The following is a 13,940-nucleotide window of genomic DNA, read 5'->3' on the forward strand; positions in this document are numbered from 1 at the left end:
AAAGACTTTATTAATTTGGAAATATTAATTGGGAAGAATACATACTTTGTAAACGGGTTTCTACCAGAGCCTCTAATGTTTATAAATTTTTATCAACACAACTAATATACTACTTTATCCTGAAGCAAAAAAAAAGAAAGAAAAAAAGAAATAGAATTCTTTTCCTACCTTTGTTGCCTGGTTTTTGGTTTCCTCATGTTCTCATTTAATTCCTTCCATCCACTGTCTCTCTTCCTTCTGCATCTTCCATTTGCTCTGTTACTGTGCCTCTCCCTTTCTCCCCCCTTCCAAATTGGTCTGGCACCCATCTTCTTCCCTCCGCTCCCCCCATAGTCTGGCATCTGTCTTCTTCTCTGCCAGCGTCTTCTCCCCACTCTCTCTTCCCCATTTCCTTTCAGCGTCCTTCTCCCCCCCATCTTCCCCATGTCCTGTCAGCGTCCTTCTCCCTCCTCTGTCTTCCACATGTGCTTTCAGTGTCCTTCTCCCCCCTCTGTCTTCCCCATGTCCTTTCAGCGTCCTTCTCCACCCCTTTGTCTTTCCCATGTGCTTTCAGCGTCCTCCCCCCCCTCTTCCCCATGTCCTGTCAGCGTCCTTCTCCCCCCTCTGTCTTCCACAAGTGCTTTCAGTGTCCTTCACCCCCCATCTTCCCCATGGCCTTTCAGGGTCCTTTTCCACCCATTTGTCTTCCCCAGTGCTTTCAGCGTCCTTCTCCCCCCTCCTTCTCTCCCGCCCCGGGTGCAGCACAGCCGGCCAGGTTCCCTTACTTTTGTGGCGCTTCCCCGACCGACCGACCGACCGACCGACCGACAACAGCCCCGGTCCGACAAACTTCCCTGCCCTTAACCGCGAATCTAAATTACCTTCTTACAGCTGCTGTAAGAAAGTAATTTAGATTCGCGGCTACAGGGCAGGGAGGTTTGTCAGACCGGGGCTGTTGTCGGTCGGTCGGGGAAGCGCCACAAAAGTAAGGGGACCTGGCTGGCTGTGCTGCACCCGGGGCGGACCGCCCCCTTCTCTTGGTAGCCACTCGAGCCGCGAGGCTACTCTCCTTCTTCTTACCTGCCCTGCCTGCAGCACAGAGCCGAACGGAAGTCTTCCCGACGTCAGCGCTGACGTCTGAGGGAGGGAGGGCTTTGTGCAGCTCTCTAATTCAAAGGCATAAAAAAAAAAATCCCATGACATGTCCATAGAGGCGGTTTGATTATCGGCATTTGGACGACCTATCTTTTAGATCGTCCAAGTGCCGACTTGGGCGGGTTTTTAGATTTGTTTAAGTTTTGATTATGAGCCCCTTAGCATTTAAAACTGTTTGTCTGATTCATCATATTATACAGGCAGAGGCTTCCAGTCATCTCACTTTGTTCTTTTCATATTCACATGATCCATCTAATAGATTGGGTAGTACATTTTTATTGCAGTTTTCCCCTTTTAGAGGTATACATTTTAAATGTCAATTTAATCCTCTTTTATATATGTTGCTATTGTTGTTTGGTATGATTTACCTAGACAAATAAGGACAGAAATTAGTTATTGGAGATTTTGTAAAATGCAAAAAACATTTTTATATGATAGAATGTAAAGTTAGTATTTTTATCCAAATAATTGTATCTTCCCATAGAATTATTATGGCTTCTTTCTGATGTAAATTGCCTTGAGCTAAATGGTATTATAGTGATTCAAAAATCTTGTATTAGATTAGATAATAATTCCCAGGAGGCTGGTTGCGGTAAGTGATTCTTCAGTCTCATTAGATAATAGTTGGTCCTGGTTGTCTTGCTGGAAATGCACAACTATGCCCAGCATCTCCATTACTCTGTAACATAACATAACTTTATTCTTCTAAACCGCCATAATCAAACAATTTCTAGGTGGTTTACACAGAAGAAGGCTGGACAATCAGTGAAATATAGATACAAATACAACATGTTACTTAACAATATTCAGTATAAAATTTTTGTTAATCCTGATATCCACTTTTAGGAAATGAATTTGTCAAACAACGCTGATTTAATTACTTTTCAAAATGCACCATAAGATATCATGATTCCACTGATATCATGATTCCCCACCAGGACTGCTGCTTACTTGCTTGGAATGCAAGGGTCCTATCCAAAAAAGTCTTGTATCTGCAGCCAGTAATTTTTGGATAGACAAATAAATTAGAACTCCTAGTTGTTCTCATTGGGCTATATAACGCAAAATGAGGGTACTCTAGCACAGTAGTATAGCCAGACAGCCTAAGCCCAAATTGGTTGGGCAAAATATTTTTTCTGCCTTTGCCCAATTCCCTCTTTAACCCTCCCCTGGCACCTCATAGCTCAAAATATAAATACTTTAGCTAATGAGGATCCCCAAATTCTGTTATCTGAAGATTTCTTCTGAAGGTAGCCAGAACTCTCTTAATTTGGCAGATAGCAGCAATGTCCCCAAACCACTGATGTTGGCATCCCACACATGCATAGTTGTCAGTGACTCAAAGATTGTGCTGCACACTGCAGAGCTTGGTAGAAGGGAATTCTGGCTGCTTTTGGAGGAGGTCCTCAGCTGGCAATACTTGGAAATCCCCACCAGCTACAACAAGGGTAAGGGCTGGTGTTAAACATGTTGGAGCCAAGGTCAAAAATAAAGGAAGGTCTCTCCTGATCCCCTCTCTTCCAATCTCCCGACCTGCAAAACCACAGCCCTGGCTGAACCTGAAAATCTACTATTTCAGCTCCTGTGCTAGGTCTGCAGAACATCTCTGGCTCAAATCCTGCACCCCAAGCTGACTTCATTTATTTCAAATTCCTCTTGACATCCTTCCAGTCTGCTCTTTGAACTGCCAAACAAGTCTACTACACCCGACTCCAATCCTTGCCGTCTCTTTGCCATGCTAAACTCTCTGCTCAAAATGCTCCCAACTCCAAACCCTCCCTCACTTTTCCCCCATACTATGGCTGAGCACTTCTATAACAAGGTTACAAAATTAACCTAGACTTCTCAACCAAGCCATCTCTACTTCTCCCTCCCCTGCCCACTCTACCAACCCTTCCTCAGCCTTGTCACCTTTTCTTACTTTCCTAAAATCTCTGAAGAAGAAACTGCACATTTTCTCTTCTCCAAATTCACTATCTGCTCCTCTGACCTGATTCCCATTCATCTACTCAATGCTATGTCTCCTAAGGTCATCCCTTCTATCTGTCACATCCTCAATCTGTCACTTTCCACGGCAACTGTCTTCAATGCCTTCAAACATGCCGTAAATACATTGCTCCTCAAAAAACCTTCACGACACTACTTGCCCTGCCAACTATCGATCCATCACCCTCCTCCATTTCTTATCCATTCTACTTGAATGTACTGTTCACCACCATTGCCTGGACTTTCTATCATCCCTAGCCATTCTTGACCCACTCCAATCAGACTTTTGCCCCCTGCATGCTAAGGAAATGGCTCTTGCCAAAGTCTTCAGTGACCTGTTCTGGCGCGATCCAAAGACCACTACTCTATCCTCATCCTTCTTACTCTATCCGCTGCTTTCGACATTATAGATCACCGCCTGCTCCTTGAAATGCTGTCCTCACTTAGATTCCAGGGCCCCATTCTCTCCTGGTTCTCTTCTTACCTCTCATATCGCACCTTTAGTGTATAAAGTAGTAGATCCTCCTCCGCTGCTATCCCACTGTTGATTAAAGTCCCCCTAGGGCTCTGTCCTGGGAGCTCTTCTCTTCTCCATCATGCTCATTCATTTGATGCTCTGATCTTCTCCCATTGCTTTCAATATCAACTGATGAATTCCAGGTCTACCTCTCTTCACCTGAAGGGGCTGATTCTGTGAAAAGGCATTCTGATTGTAGGTGGCAATACCGCCATTGAGCAGCCAATCGGGATGCACATTTAAAAAACCAATAAACCAACCCCACCCTGAGGTAGGGCGCCTAGACCAGTGGTCGGCAAACTGCAGCTAGCAAGCCACATGCGGCTCTTTAGCCACTTGAGTGCAGCTTGCAACTCATCTAGAGCAGGGGTGCCAAACTTGCTTCCCTTCCCTTCTCACTGCCCTTCCCCAAGCCATCGCCATTGGGGAACAGGCTGCCACTGCTGCTGGAGAATAAGCTGCTATCGCCGCCATCGGGGTACAGGCCGGCGCTGAGTTCTGAGCTCTCCCCGTGGGGCCGACCAACTCTCGCCACCCGACGTCAATTCTGATGTTGGAGAGGACGTTCTGTGCCAGCCAATCGTTGCCTGGCTGGCCCGGAACTTCCTCTCCGATGTTAGAATTGACTTCGGGTGGCAAGAGTTGGTCAGCCCCGCGGGGAAGGGAAGCAGAGAGAGCTCAGAACTCGGCGCCGGCCTGTTCCCCAATGGCAGCAATTGTAGCCTATTCCCCGGCAGCGGTCGCAGCATGTTCCCCAATGGCAGTGGCTTGGGGGAGGGCAGGGAGAAAGAAAGAATGGGGGACGGGACGGGAGACAAACAGAAATGGGGCATGGAAAAACAAAGAAAGAAATGGGACACGGAGAGAGAGAGAGAGAGAGAGAAAGGCAGACATACAGAAAGAAAGGGGGCATGGAGAGAGAGAGAAAGAAAGAAGGGGGGCAGGGTGAAAGAAATAAAAAGTTGAGGGAGGGAATGAGGTCTGGAGGAGAGGAAGCATACAGGAGGCTGTAAGAAGGGAAGAAATATTGGATGCCCAGTCAGAAGAATAAAGTGCAACCAGAGACTGATGAAATTATCAAACAAAGATAGGAAAAATGATTTTATTTTCAATTTAGTGATCAAAATGTGTCCGTTTTGAGAATTTATATCTGCTGTCTATATTTTGCACTATGGCCCCCTTTTACTAAACCGCAATAGTGTTTTTTAGCGCAGGGAGCATATCAGCATCAAGAGCAGCACAGGACATTCAGTGCAGCTCCCTGCATTAAAAACCTTTATCGCGGTTTAGTAAAAAGGGAGGGGGTATATTTGTCTATTTTTGTATGGTTGTTACTTCAGGCTTTTGGCAGTTTTGTCAGCCGAAAGCCTGAAGTTATAATGCCACTGTACAGGTCCATGGTGAGACCTCATCTGGAATATTGTGTTCAATTTTGGAGGCCACATTATCAAATGGATGTGCTGAGAAGAGTCGGTTCAGCGAATGGCCACTAGGATGGTCTCAGGACTCAAGGATCTCCCATATGAAGACTGTCTAGGTAAGTTGCAGCTATTCTCTCTCGAGGAACGCAGAGAGAGGGGAGACATGATAGAGACGTTCAAATATGTTACTGGCCATATTGAGATGGAAGAAGATATCTTTTTTCCTATAGAACCTAAGGCAACAAGAGGGCATCCGTTAAAAATCAAGGGTGGGAGATTTCATGGTGACATTAGGAAGTATTTCTTCACCGAAAGGGTGGTTGATCGTTGGAATGATCTTCAACTTCAGGTAGTTGAGGCCAGCAAAGTGCTTGATTTTAAGAAAAAATGGGATAAACATGTGGGATCACTTCGAGGAAGTGCTTAGGGGGGAGGGTTCTTCGAGTGGGCAGACATGTTGGGCCGATGGCCCTTTTCTGCCGTCATATTCTATGTTTCTATTGCATAAAGTCATCTGCCTTGACCTCTTTGAAAACCCACGGAATATAAATGATAATTAACATTTTCTCTGCGTACAGTGTGCTTTGTGTTTTTAAAAATTTTATTGTTGGCAGATCATTTTGACATAGCCATGAAGGTAAGGGGGAGGGAGGGAGGGAGGGGAGCTGCTGAAAGACATCTAATAATCCTTGCAGGCTTGACTGTGCAGTGAATAATTTTTGTAAAATCATGTTTTGTTATGTGACTGGCATTATTTAGACTTTAATTTCTATGAATGAATAGAATGAAAATGATATAAAATTGCTTGCTTGTTTTTATGTGTGTGCGCTGAAGGGAAGTGGAGAGAGAGTGGGCTGAGGACGCTGAAGGGAAATGGGGAAGAGAGAGTGGGACGAAGACGCTATATTGTTTCTTTTTATACTTTAATATAATAAGTTTAGTATAAAACTATTCGAGGCTTGTGTGGATGGGATCAGGTGGTTTGCGGGAATGGGGCGGGGACAGAGACAAATTTTATCCCCGTGTCATTCTCTAGGCTCTGCCACGAATCGATTTTGACTACGTGCAGGCGAGCGGGGTGTCAATCGGGTTGATGTAGCGCAAGCAGGCACGGGGTATGGCTCTCAAAAAAATCTTAATCGTTCTATTGCTGATTTTGGCTCTTTTGACTAATGAGTTTGCCTACCACTGGCCTAGACTATAGGCATTTGTCACAGGTCTAGGGAGATGCGTAGGGACACTTAAGCTCTCTCAAGACTGGGTGTGGGTGTGATTTTACGTGGAAGTGTCCTTGGATGAGCTTAAGTGGCACTAGGTGTCTCCCTAGGGCCATGACAGACGACTGAAAGCTGCGGCTTTGGGAAGTCTGCTGATTGGGGGGGGGAAATACCCTTACCACAATCAGCTGAGCCGGCTGCAGCAGCCCCCCCCCCCGACAAGTCCCCCTAAAATTGGCAGGAGGGATGCCCTTCCCTCCTGCTGTCAACTCAACCAAACAGCCAACACCCCCCCCAAATCCAAGAATGGCAGGAGGGATGCCACTTCCTCCTACCACTGGCCCTTCCAATCTCCCCGGCATCCCCCCATTGAAGACTCGCAGGAGGGATGCTCACTCCCTCCTGCTGAAAACCCCCTGGAACCCCCGACACCCCCCAACCACTAACATCCCCTAAACCTCCAGACCCTTTACCCGTAACCCTAAGCCCATCTTGATACCCCCGTACTTTTGTTGAAGAATGGCCGGCTAGAAGGATGTTTACTCCTTCCAGCCGCAAGGCTTGCCTCTTCAAACTGGCTGACCTTCCCCTTCCCGGTGCATCCCGGTGCAGGTTATAATAATCAAGGTGAGAGGTGATGTGAATAAGGGGGGAAGGGAATGGGGACCTGAGGTCCTGATTGATTCAGATGCCTAAGGCCAAGCATGGCATCTTTCTGCAAGTTGCTTAATTTTCTAGTGTCCACCATTTTGAATGTTAGCTTTGAAATGTCAAAGCCACAAAAAGGCGGTATACAAGTCCCCATTCCCTTCTCCTCCCCCCTTATTCACATCACCTCTCGCCTTGACTATTACAACCTGCTTCTCTCAAGCCTCCTGTTTAACCATCTCTCTTCCATTCCATTCATTCAGAATGCTGCCGCACAACTTACATTCCACCAGAGTCACTACACTCACTGGCTGATTTGAAATGTCATCCTGTGCAGGTTGTAATAGTCAAGGTGAGAGGTGATATGAATAAGGGGGGAAAGAAATGAGGACCTAAGGCCCTGATTGATTCAGATGCCTAAGGCCCCTCTCATAAGAAGGGCCTTAGGCCTCCTTCCCAGTGCATCCTGGACAATATTCAAGTAGGCTGGAGACTTGAACATCGAGTCCAAAAGAATTGCCAGAATGGATTCTCTTTCCCACATGATTGGGCTAGAGACTCCGTTCTGTGAATTCAAATAACAGACGAGGAAAAGCCATGTAAAAACGAATATGTCTTTATTGACAGAGCTTCCATAGTCTGGGAAGAGCAAGCCCTTGGAATTTAAGTGCTCTTCAAAGAGAGAAAACAAGGCAAACAGATTTATACCCTAAGTGACATCATTTGTAATAATTATCATGCTTTAGAATACAATGGCACAGTTGATCACATGACTTCCTTTCCAAAAATGCCTTACGTCAATTAAAAGTCCATTCTGTTAAATTTTTAAACCCAGCAGGTGGCAGTGTTTCACTTTTCTTCCTAAATCAATTTTGATCTTTGACCTTTCCAAGTATCAATCATGTCAGTTACAAAGCCCTACTTCCTACAAACACATCTTAACTATGACCTTCAAAGTAGTATTGTATTTTCTAATCTATAAGAAACAGATTCTCTGTAAAACACCCAAATTTCCTGTTCCTCTGAGAACCTTATCCCCATGGATGTATGTGAACAATGGTACATAAATCTATGTCTCTTAAGAGTCACAAAATCAACCTTCTGAACTTCTTAGCATTAGCTGAAATGTGGAATCAGCAATTTAGACCTTTCAATCCTTAATTACAATTGCCTCAGACTGTGTCACTATAGATCCATCTGAATCCCAAATCTTTAATAGACACCTTATTTTAATTCATTCTCAACCTCAATTTTCTGTGACACCTTATCCATCGCATCTGTAAATTTCTGAAATTCCTCAACAGCAAGTTGCTTAATTCTCCATTTTGAATGTTAGCTTTGAAATGTCAAAGCCACGAAAAGACGGTATACAAGTCTCCATTCCCTTCCATCCTTATTCACATCACCTTGACTATACCTAAGGCCTGAGTGATTCAGATGCCTAAGGCCTCTCCCATAGGAAGGGCCTTAGACACCTGGGCCAATCAGGAACAAATGCAAAGTGATGCACATTGGGAAGAATAATCCAAGTCATAGTTACCGGATGCTAGGGTCCACCTTAGGGGTTGGTGCCCAAGAAAAAGATTTATGTGTCCTCATAGACAATATGCTGAAACCTTCCACCCAATGTGCCATGGTGGCCATAAAAGCAAACAAGATGGTAGGGATTATTAGAAAAAGGATGATAAATAAGACTAAGAATTTATAATGTCTCTTTATTGATTGCATCAAGTAGAATTTCCAGTTTGATAATGATCTTCGAGTCATTTAATAAGGAAATACCTTGATACCCGATCCTCAGAGGGTTAAATTACCCAATGGTTCAAGTGGACAAAGCTCACTGAACCCGATCTTCATAGGATCAACCGTACTTTTTTTGTTTTTTTATATATAATTTTTTTTTTTAATCCAATTTGTCTTATCCACAAGTCATAAATGTAAGATTTTTACTTAGCTTTTATAATTTTAAAGGGGAGCGCCTCCACCAACATGTTCATGTTTCACACGCTTTCCTCAGGGTCGAGGCTCCCTAATAAATTATCGCACTTAGTAGAATTCGCTCCATTCGATATAGTATTATGCTATATATATATATTCGATTTAGCATAATACTATATTGAATGGAGCAAATTCTACTAAGTGCAATACCTGACCCTGAGGAAAGCGTGTAAAACATGGACATGGTGGTGGAGGCGCTCCCCTTTAAAATTATAAAAGCTAAGTAAAAATCTTACATTTATGACTTGTGGATAAGACAAATTGGATTAAAAAAAAAAATTATATATAAAAAAACAAAAAAAGTACGTTTGATCCTATGAAGATCGGGTTCAGTGAGCTTTGTCCACTTGAACCATTGGATAATTTAACCCTCTGAGGATCGGGTATCAAGGTATTTCCTTATTAAATGACTAGAAGATCATTATCAAACTGGAAATTCTACTTGATGTGATAATATAGATTGGTTCCAGTTATAAGTATAGCCACTATAGTATTCCTCTGTATTGATTGCTGCATGGTGCGACCTCACTTTGAGTATTGTGCACAGTTTTGGTCGCTGTATCTCAAGAAAGATATAGCAGAATTAGAAAAGGTTCAAAGAAGAGTGACCAAGATGATTTCTCTCATACAAGAAGAGGCTAAAGAGGTTAGGGCACTTTAGCTGAGAGGAGATATGATAGAAGTTTACAGAATCCTGAGTGGTATAGAAAGGGTACAAGTGAATCAATTTTTTTACTCCAGGAACTTGTCTAAACCTTTTTAAGTCCATCTACATTAACCATTGTTATCACATCCTCTGGCAATGCATTCCAGAACTTAACTGGGTCAGAAACTGGCTGTCGGACAGACGCCAGAGGGTGGTGGTTAATGGAAGTCGCTCGAAGGAAGGAAAGGTGACTAGTGGAGTCCCTCAGGGTTCGGTGCTGGGGCCAATCCTGTTCAATATGTATGTAAGTGACATCGCTGAAGGGTTAGAAGGAAAAGTGTGCCTTTTTGCAGATGATACCAAGATTTGTAACAGAGTAGGCACCGAAGAGGGAGTGGAAAATATGAAAAAGGATCTGCAAAAGTTAGAGGAATGGTCTAATGCCTGGCAACTAAAATTCAATGCAAAGAAATGCAGAGTAATGCATTTGGGGATTAATAATAGGAAGGAACCGTATATGCTGGGAGGAGAGAAGCTGATATGCACGGACGGGGAGAGGGACCTTGGGGTGATAGTGTCCGAAGATCTAAAGGCGAAAAAACAGTGTGACAAGGCAGTGACTGCTGCCAGAAGGATTCTGGGCTGTATAAAGAGAGGCGTAGTCAGTAGAAGAAAGAAGGTGTTGATGCCCCTGTACAGGTCATTGGTGAGGCCCCACTTGGAGTATTGTGTTCAGTTTTGGAGACCGTATCTGGCGAAAGACGTAAGAAGACTTGAGGCGGTCCAGAGGAGGGCGACGAAAATGATAGGAGGCTTGCACCAGAAGACATATGAGGAGAGACTGGAAGCCCTGAATATGTATACCCTAGAGGAAAGGAGAGACAGGGGAGATATGATTCAGACGTTCAAATACTTAAAGGGTATTAACGTAGAACAAAATCTTTTCCAGAGAAAGGAAAATGGTAAAACCAGAGGACATAATTTGAGGTTGAGGGGTGGTAGATTCAGGGGCAATGTTAGGAAATTCTACTTTACGGAGAGGGTGGTGGATGCCTGGAATGCGCTCCCGAGAGAGGTGGTGGAGAGTAAAACTGTGACTGAGTTCAAAGAAGCGTGGGATGAACACAGAAGATTTAGAATCAGAAAATAATAAAGATTGAACTAGGCCAGTTACTGGGCAGACTTGTACGGTCTGTGTCTGTGTATGGCCGTTTGGAGGAGGATGGGCAGGGGAGGGCTTCAATGGCTGGGAGGGTGTAGATGGGCTGGAGTAAGTCTAAACAGAGATTTTGGCAGTTGGAACCCAAGCACAGTACCGGGTAAAGCTTTGGATTCTCGCCCAGAAATAGCTAAGAAGGAAAAAAAAAAAAAAAAAAAAAAAAATTTTTAAATTGAATCAGGTTGGGCAGACTGGATGGACCATTCGGGTCTTTATCTGCCGTCATCTACTATGTTACTATGTTACTATGTAACTGTTCTCTGAGTGAAAAAATATTTCCTCCTATTGAGACAGACATGGGGAAGCCAATGCTTGCCCTGGTATTGGTAGGATGGATTTTGCTACTATTTGGGATTTTGCCAAGTGCTTGCGACCTAGATTGGCCAATGTTGAAACAGGATACTGGGCTAGATGGACCATTGGTCTGACCCAGTATGGCTATTCTTATGTTATTATATACTACTCTGCTTCCAATCTGGGCCCAGGCTGGCAGGAAAAATAAAAGGGTTTGGCCATTGTCTTTACTCGTACAGTGTTGTCTTTGGCAGCAATAACAGGCCTTGAGAGAGAAGTACTTTGGTTTTAATTTTGGCCAGTAATATACAGAGACTTGCAAGCATTTTTATCATTTTAAAGGAACATTATATATTTTTTCTTTTTAATTTTTAGGAAGATCTTGAAATACCTATTCCCAAGTACTTTTTAAAGGAGAAAATGAAAGTGTTGAAAGAGCGAGAGAAAATCCTTGCAGAAATATTAAGTGGTGAATTCCAGGAGAGTGAGTTGGTGAGTATAGCAGAGAAAGTGTTTAACCTCTGTTCATAGTATTAAGCTAAGTTACTGGAGCAATGTTTTGTAACCTTTTCTATACTTACATTAACAAAAATATGTTGAATTGGCAGTACAGTCATGGAAAGGAATTGAATTGTCAGAAGAGCTAGGAAAGTGCTAAGAGCCTTATAATATCTCTACCAAATTGTAAAACAAAGGTAGCGGTGGGGGAAGGGCAGAGATAACATGACTCTGTTACAGTGAACCAGCTTCCATTATATACAAATGCCCACAACCCTATCTCCCAGGCTCAATCATCGGCTCCCTGGCTGCTGTTAGCCAAATGTGTCTTCAAGGGCCTAATGATAGCATTAAGGGCTCCTTTTACGAAGCCATATTAGAGGTTTAATGCACGTAATAGCGTGCGCTAAACTGCCAGCCGCGCTAGCCGCTACCTCCTCCTCTTGAGCAGGTGGTAGTTTTTCGGCTAGCGCGGGGGTTAGCGTGTGATAAAAAGTTATGTGCGATAAAGCCGTTAATGTGGCTTCGTAAAAGGAGCCCTAAGATACCAGCCTATTGAATAATTGTGTCTTTAGCTGTTTTCTAAAATCAAGATAAGAGGAAGCTTCTAACATAATTTTTGCAAGCCATGTATTCAGTTTGGTGGCTTGAAATGAGAAGGTTTTCTTGAAGAACCTCTTATAATGACAAGATTTTATAGAGGGATATGCAAACAGATGAACTCTTCAAGTATTCTTATTAGTGTAGTTCAGGATAAAATGAGGAATAAGATAACCTGGTAACATACCAAAGGCTACTTTATAACAAATGGATGAAAACTTAAACAAGACCCTGGATTCCAAAGGCAACCAATGGAGTTTTTGATAGAAAGGGGTAATGTGCTCCCATTTATTTAATTAGATCCCTTGAAGGACTCCTCAACTTTAGGAAAGCAATAAAAACATACCTATTCACCTAACTCCCCCGCCCACAACCGATAGATTACAAGGAAATGTATAATGATATTGGTATGTGTTGTGTTAGGATAAAAACTTGTATTGAAAAACCTTGCACTGTAACCAAGATAAATTGCAACCTGTAAACAGTATATTATGTATATTGATATTAGATCCCTAGTATTTGTCAAGATAAAACTTGTACCGGATAAAATCTGTACTGTAACTATGGCTAATTGTAACCTGTTAACTGTAAATTATATATGTTAATCTGTAACCCGTTCTGAGCTATTTGGGGAGGACGGGATAGAAAATGAAATAAATAAGGAGAAGAGCCAGTGGCTTACCAAGAGGGGGGGGGCAGGGAAAGGGGGAAGTCCGCCCCGGGTGCAAGCCCCAAGGGGGTGCACAGCTGGCCACCCTCCAGTGTTCACCCTAGGGCAGTGGTTGGCCTTGCGAGCCACATGCGGCTCTTTAGCCACTTGAGTGTGGCTCGCGGTTTGTCTACAGCAGGGGTGCCCAACCTGCTACCCTTCTCACTGCCCTCCCCCAAGCCACCGCCGCCATCGGGGAACATGCTGGATCTCCCTGCTTCTCTTCCCTGCGGGGCCAACCAACTCTCGCCACCCAACGTCAATTCTGCCTGGCTGGCCCGGAACATTCTCTCCGATGTTAGAATTGACATTGGGTGGCGAGAATTGGTCGGCCCTGCGGGAAAGAGAAGCAGGGAGAACTCGGCGCTGGTCTGTTTCCGATGGTGGCAGTGGCATTCTATTCCCTGGCAGTGGTGGCAGCATGTTTCCCAATGGCGGTGGCATGGGGGAAGGCAGGGAGAAAGAAAGAAAGAAAGGGGTGGGGGGACAGGGAGCCAGAAAGAAAGAAAGGGGGCAGGGTGAAACAAAGAAAGAAAGAAATGGGGCACGGAGAGAGAAAGAAAGAAGGGGGCAGGGTGAATGAAAGAAAAAGTGGGGGGAGGGAATGAGGTCTGGAGGAGAGGAAGCATACAGGAGGCTGAAAGAAGGGAAGAAATATTGGATGCACAGTCAGAAGAATAAAGTGCAACCAGAGACTGATGAAATTACCAAACAAAGGTAGGAAAAATGATTTTATTTTCAATTTAGTGATCAAAATGTGTCCGTTTTGAGAATTTTTATCTGCTGTCTACATTTTGCACTATGGCCCCCTTTTACTAAACCGCAATAGCGGTTTTTAGTGCAGGGAACCTATGAGCGTCGAGAGCAGCATGGGGCATTCGGTGTAGCTCCCTACGCTAAAAACTGCTATCGCGGTTTAGTAAAAAGGGAGGGGGTAAATTTGCCTATTTTTGTATAGTTGTTACTGAGGTGACATTGCATAAAGTCATCTGCCTTGACCTCTTTGAAAACCAGCGGAATATAAATGATAATTAACATTTTCTCTGTGTACAG

General features: G+C 43.9%; 1 protein-coding gene across 6 annotated transcripts in view; it reads left to right on the top strand.

Moving 5' to 3' along the window:
* IQCA1 (IQ motif containing with AAA domain 1) overlaps window positions 1-13,940 on the top strand; it is a 1,056,753-nt gene that overhangs the window by 101,586 nt on the left and 941,227 nt on the right. For 4 of the 6 annotated variants that reach the window (XM_033944078.1, XM_033944080.1, XM_033944079.1 and 1 more), the window contains exon 3: window positions 11,456-11,572. The exons of 1 other annotated variant lie outside the window; for it this stretch is intronic. In XM_033944078.1, the coding sequence (XP_033799969.1) occupies window positions 11,456-11,572 (117 nt within the window). Of the gene's footprint in view, window positions 1-11,455; window positions 11,573-13,940 lie in introns of those variants that run through there. One more of the 6 variants, XM_033944082.1, reaches the window with a different exon arrangement.

Source organism: Geotrypetes seraphini, chromosome 5 (assembly GCF_902459505.1).
Source record: "Geotrypetes seraphini chromosome 5, aGeoSer1.1, whole genome shotgun sequence".
NCBI classification, from domain to species: Eukaryota; Metazoa; Chordata; class Amphibia; order Gymnophiona; family Dermophiidae; genus Geotrypetes; species Geotrypetes seraphini.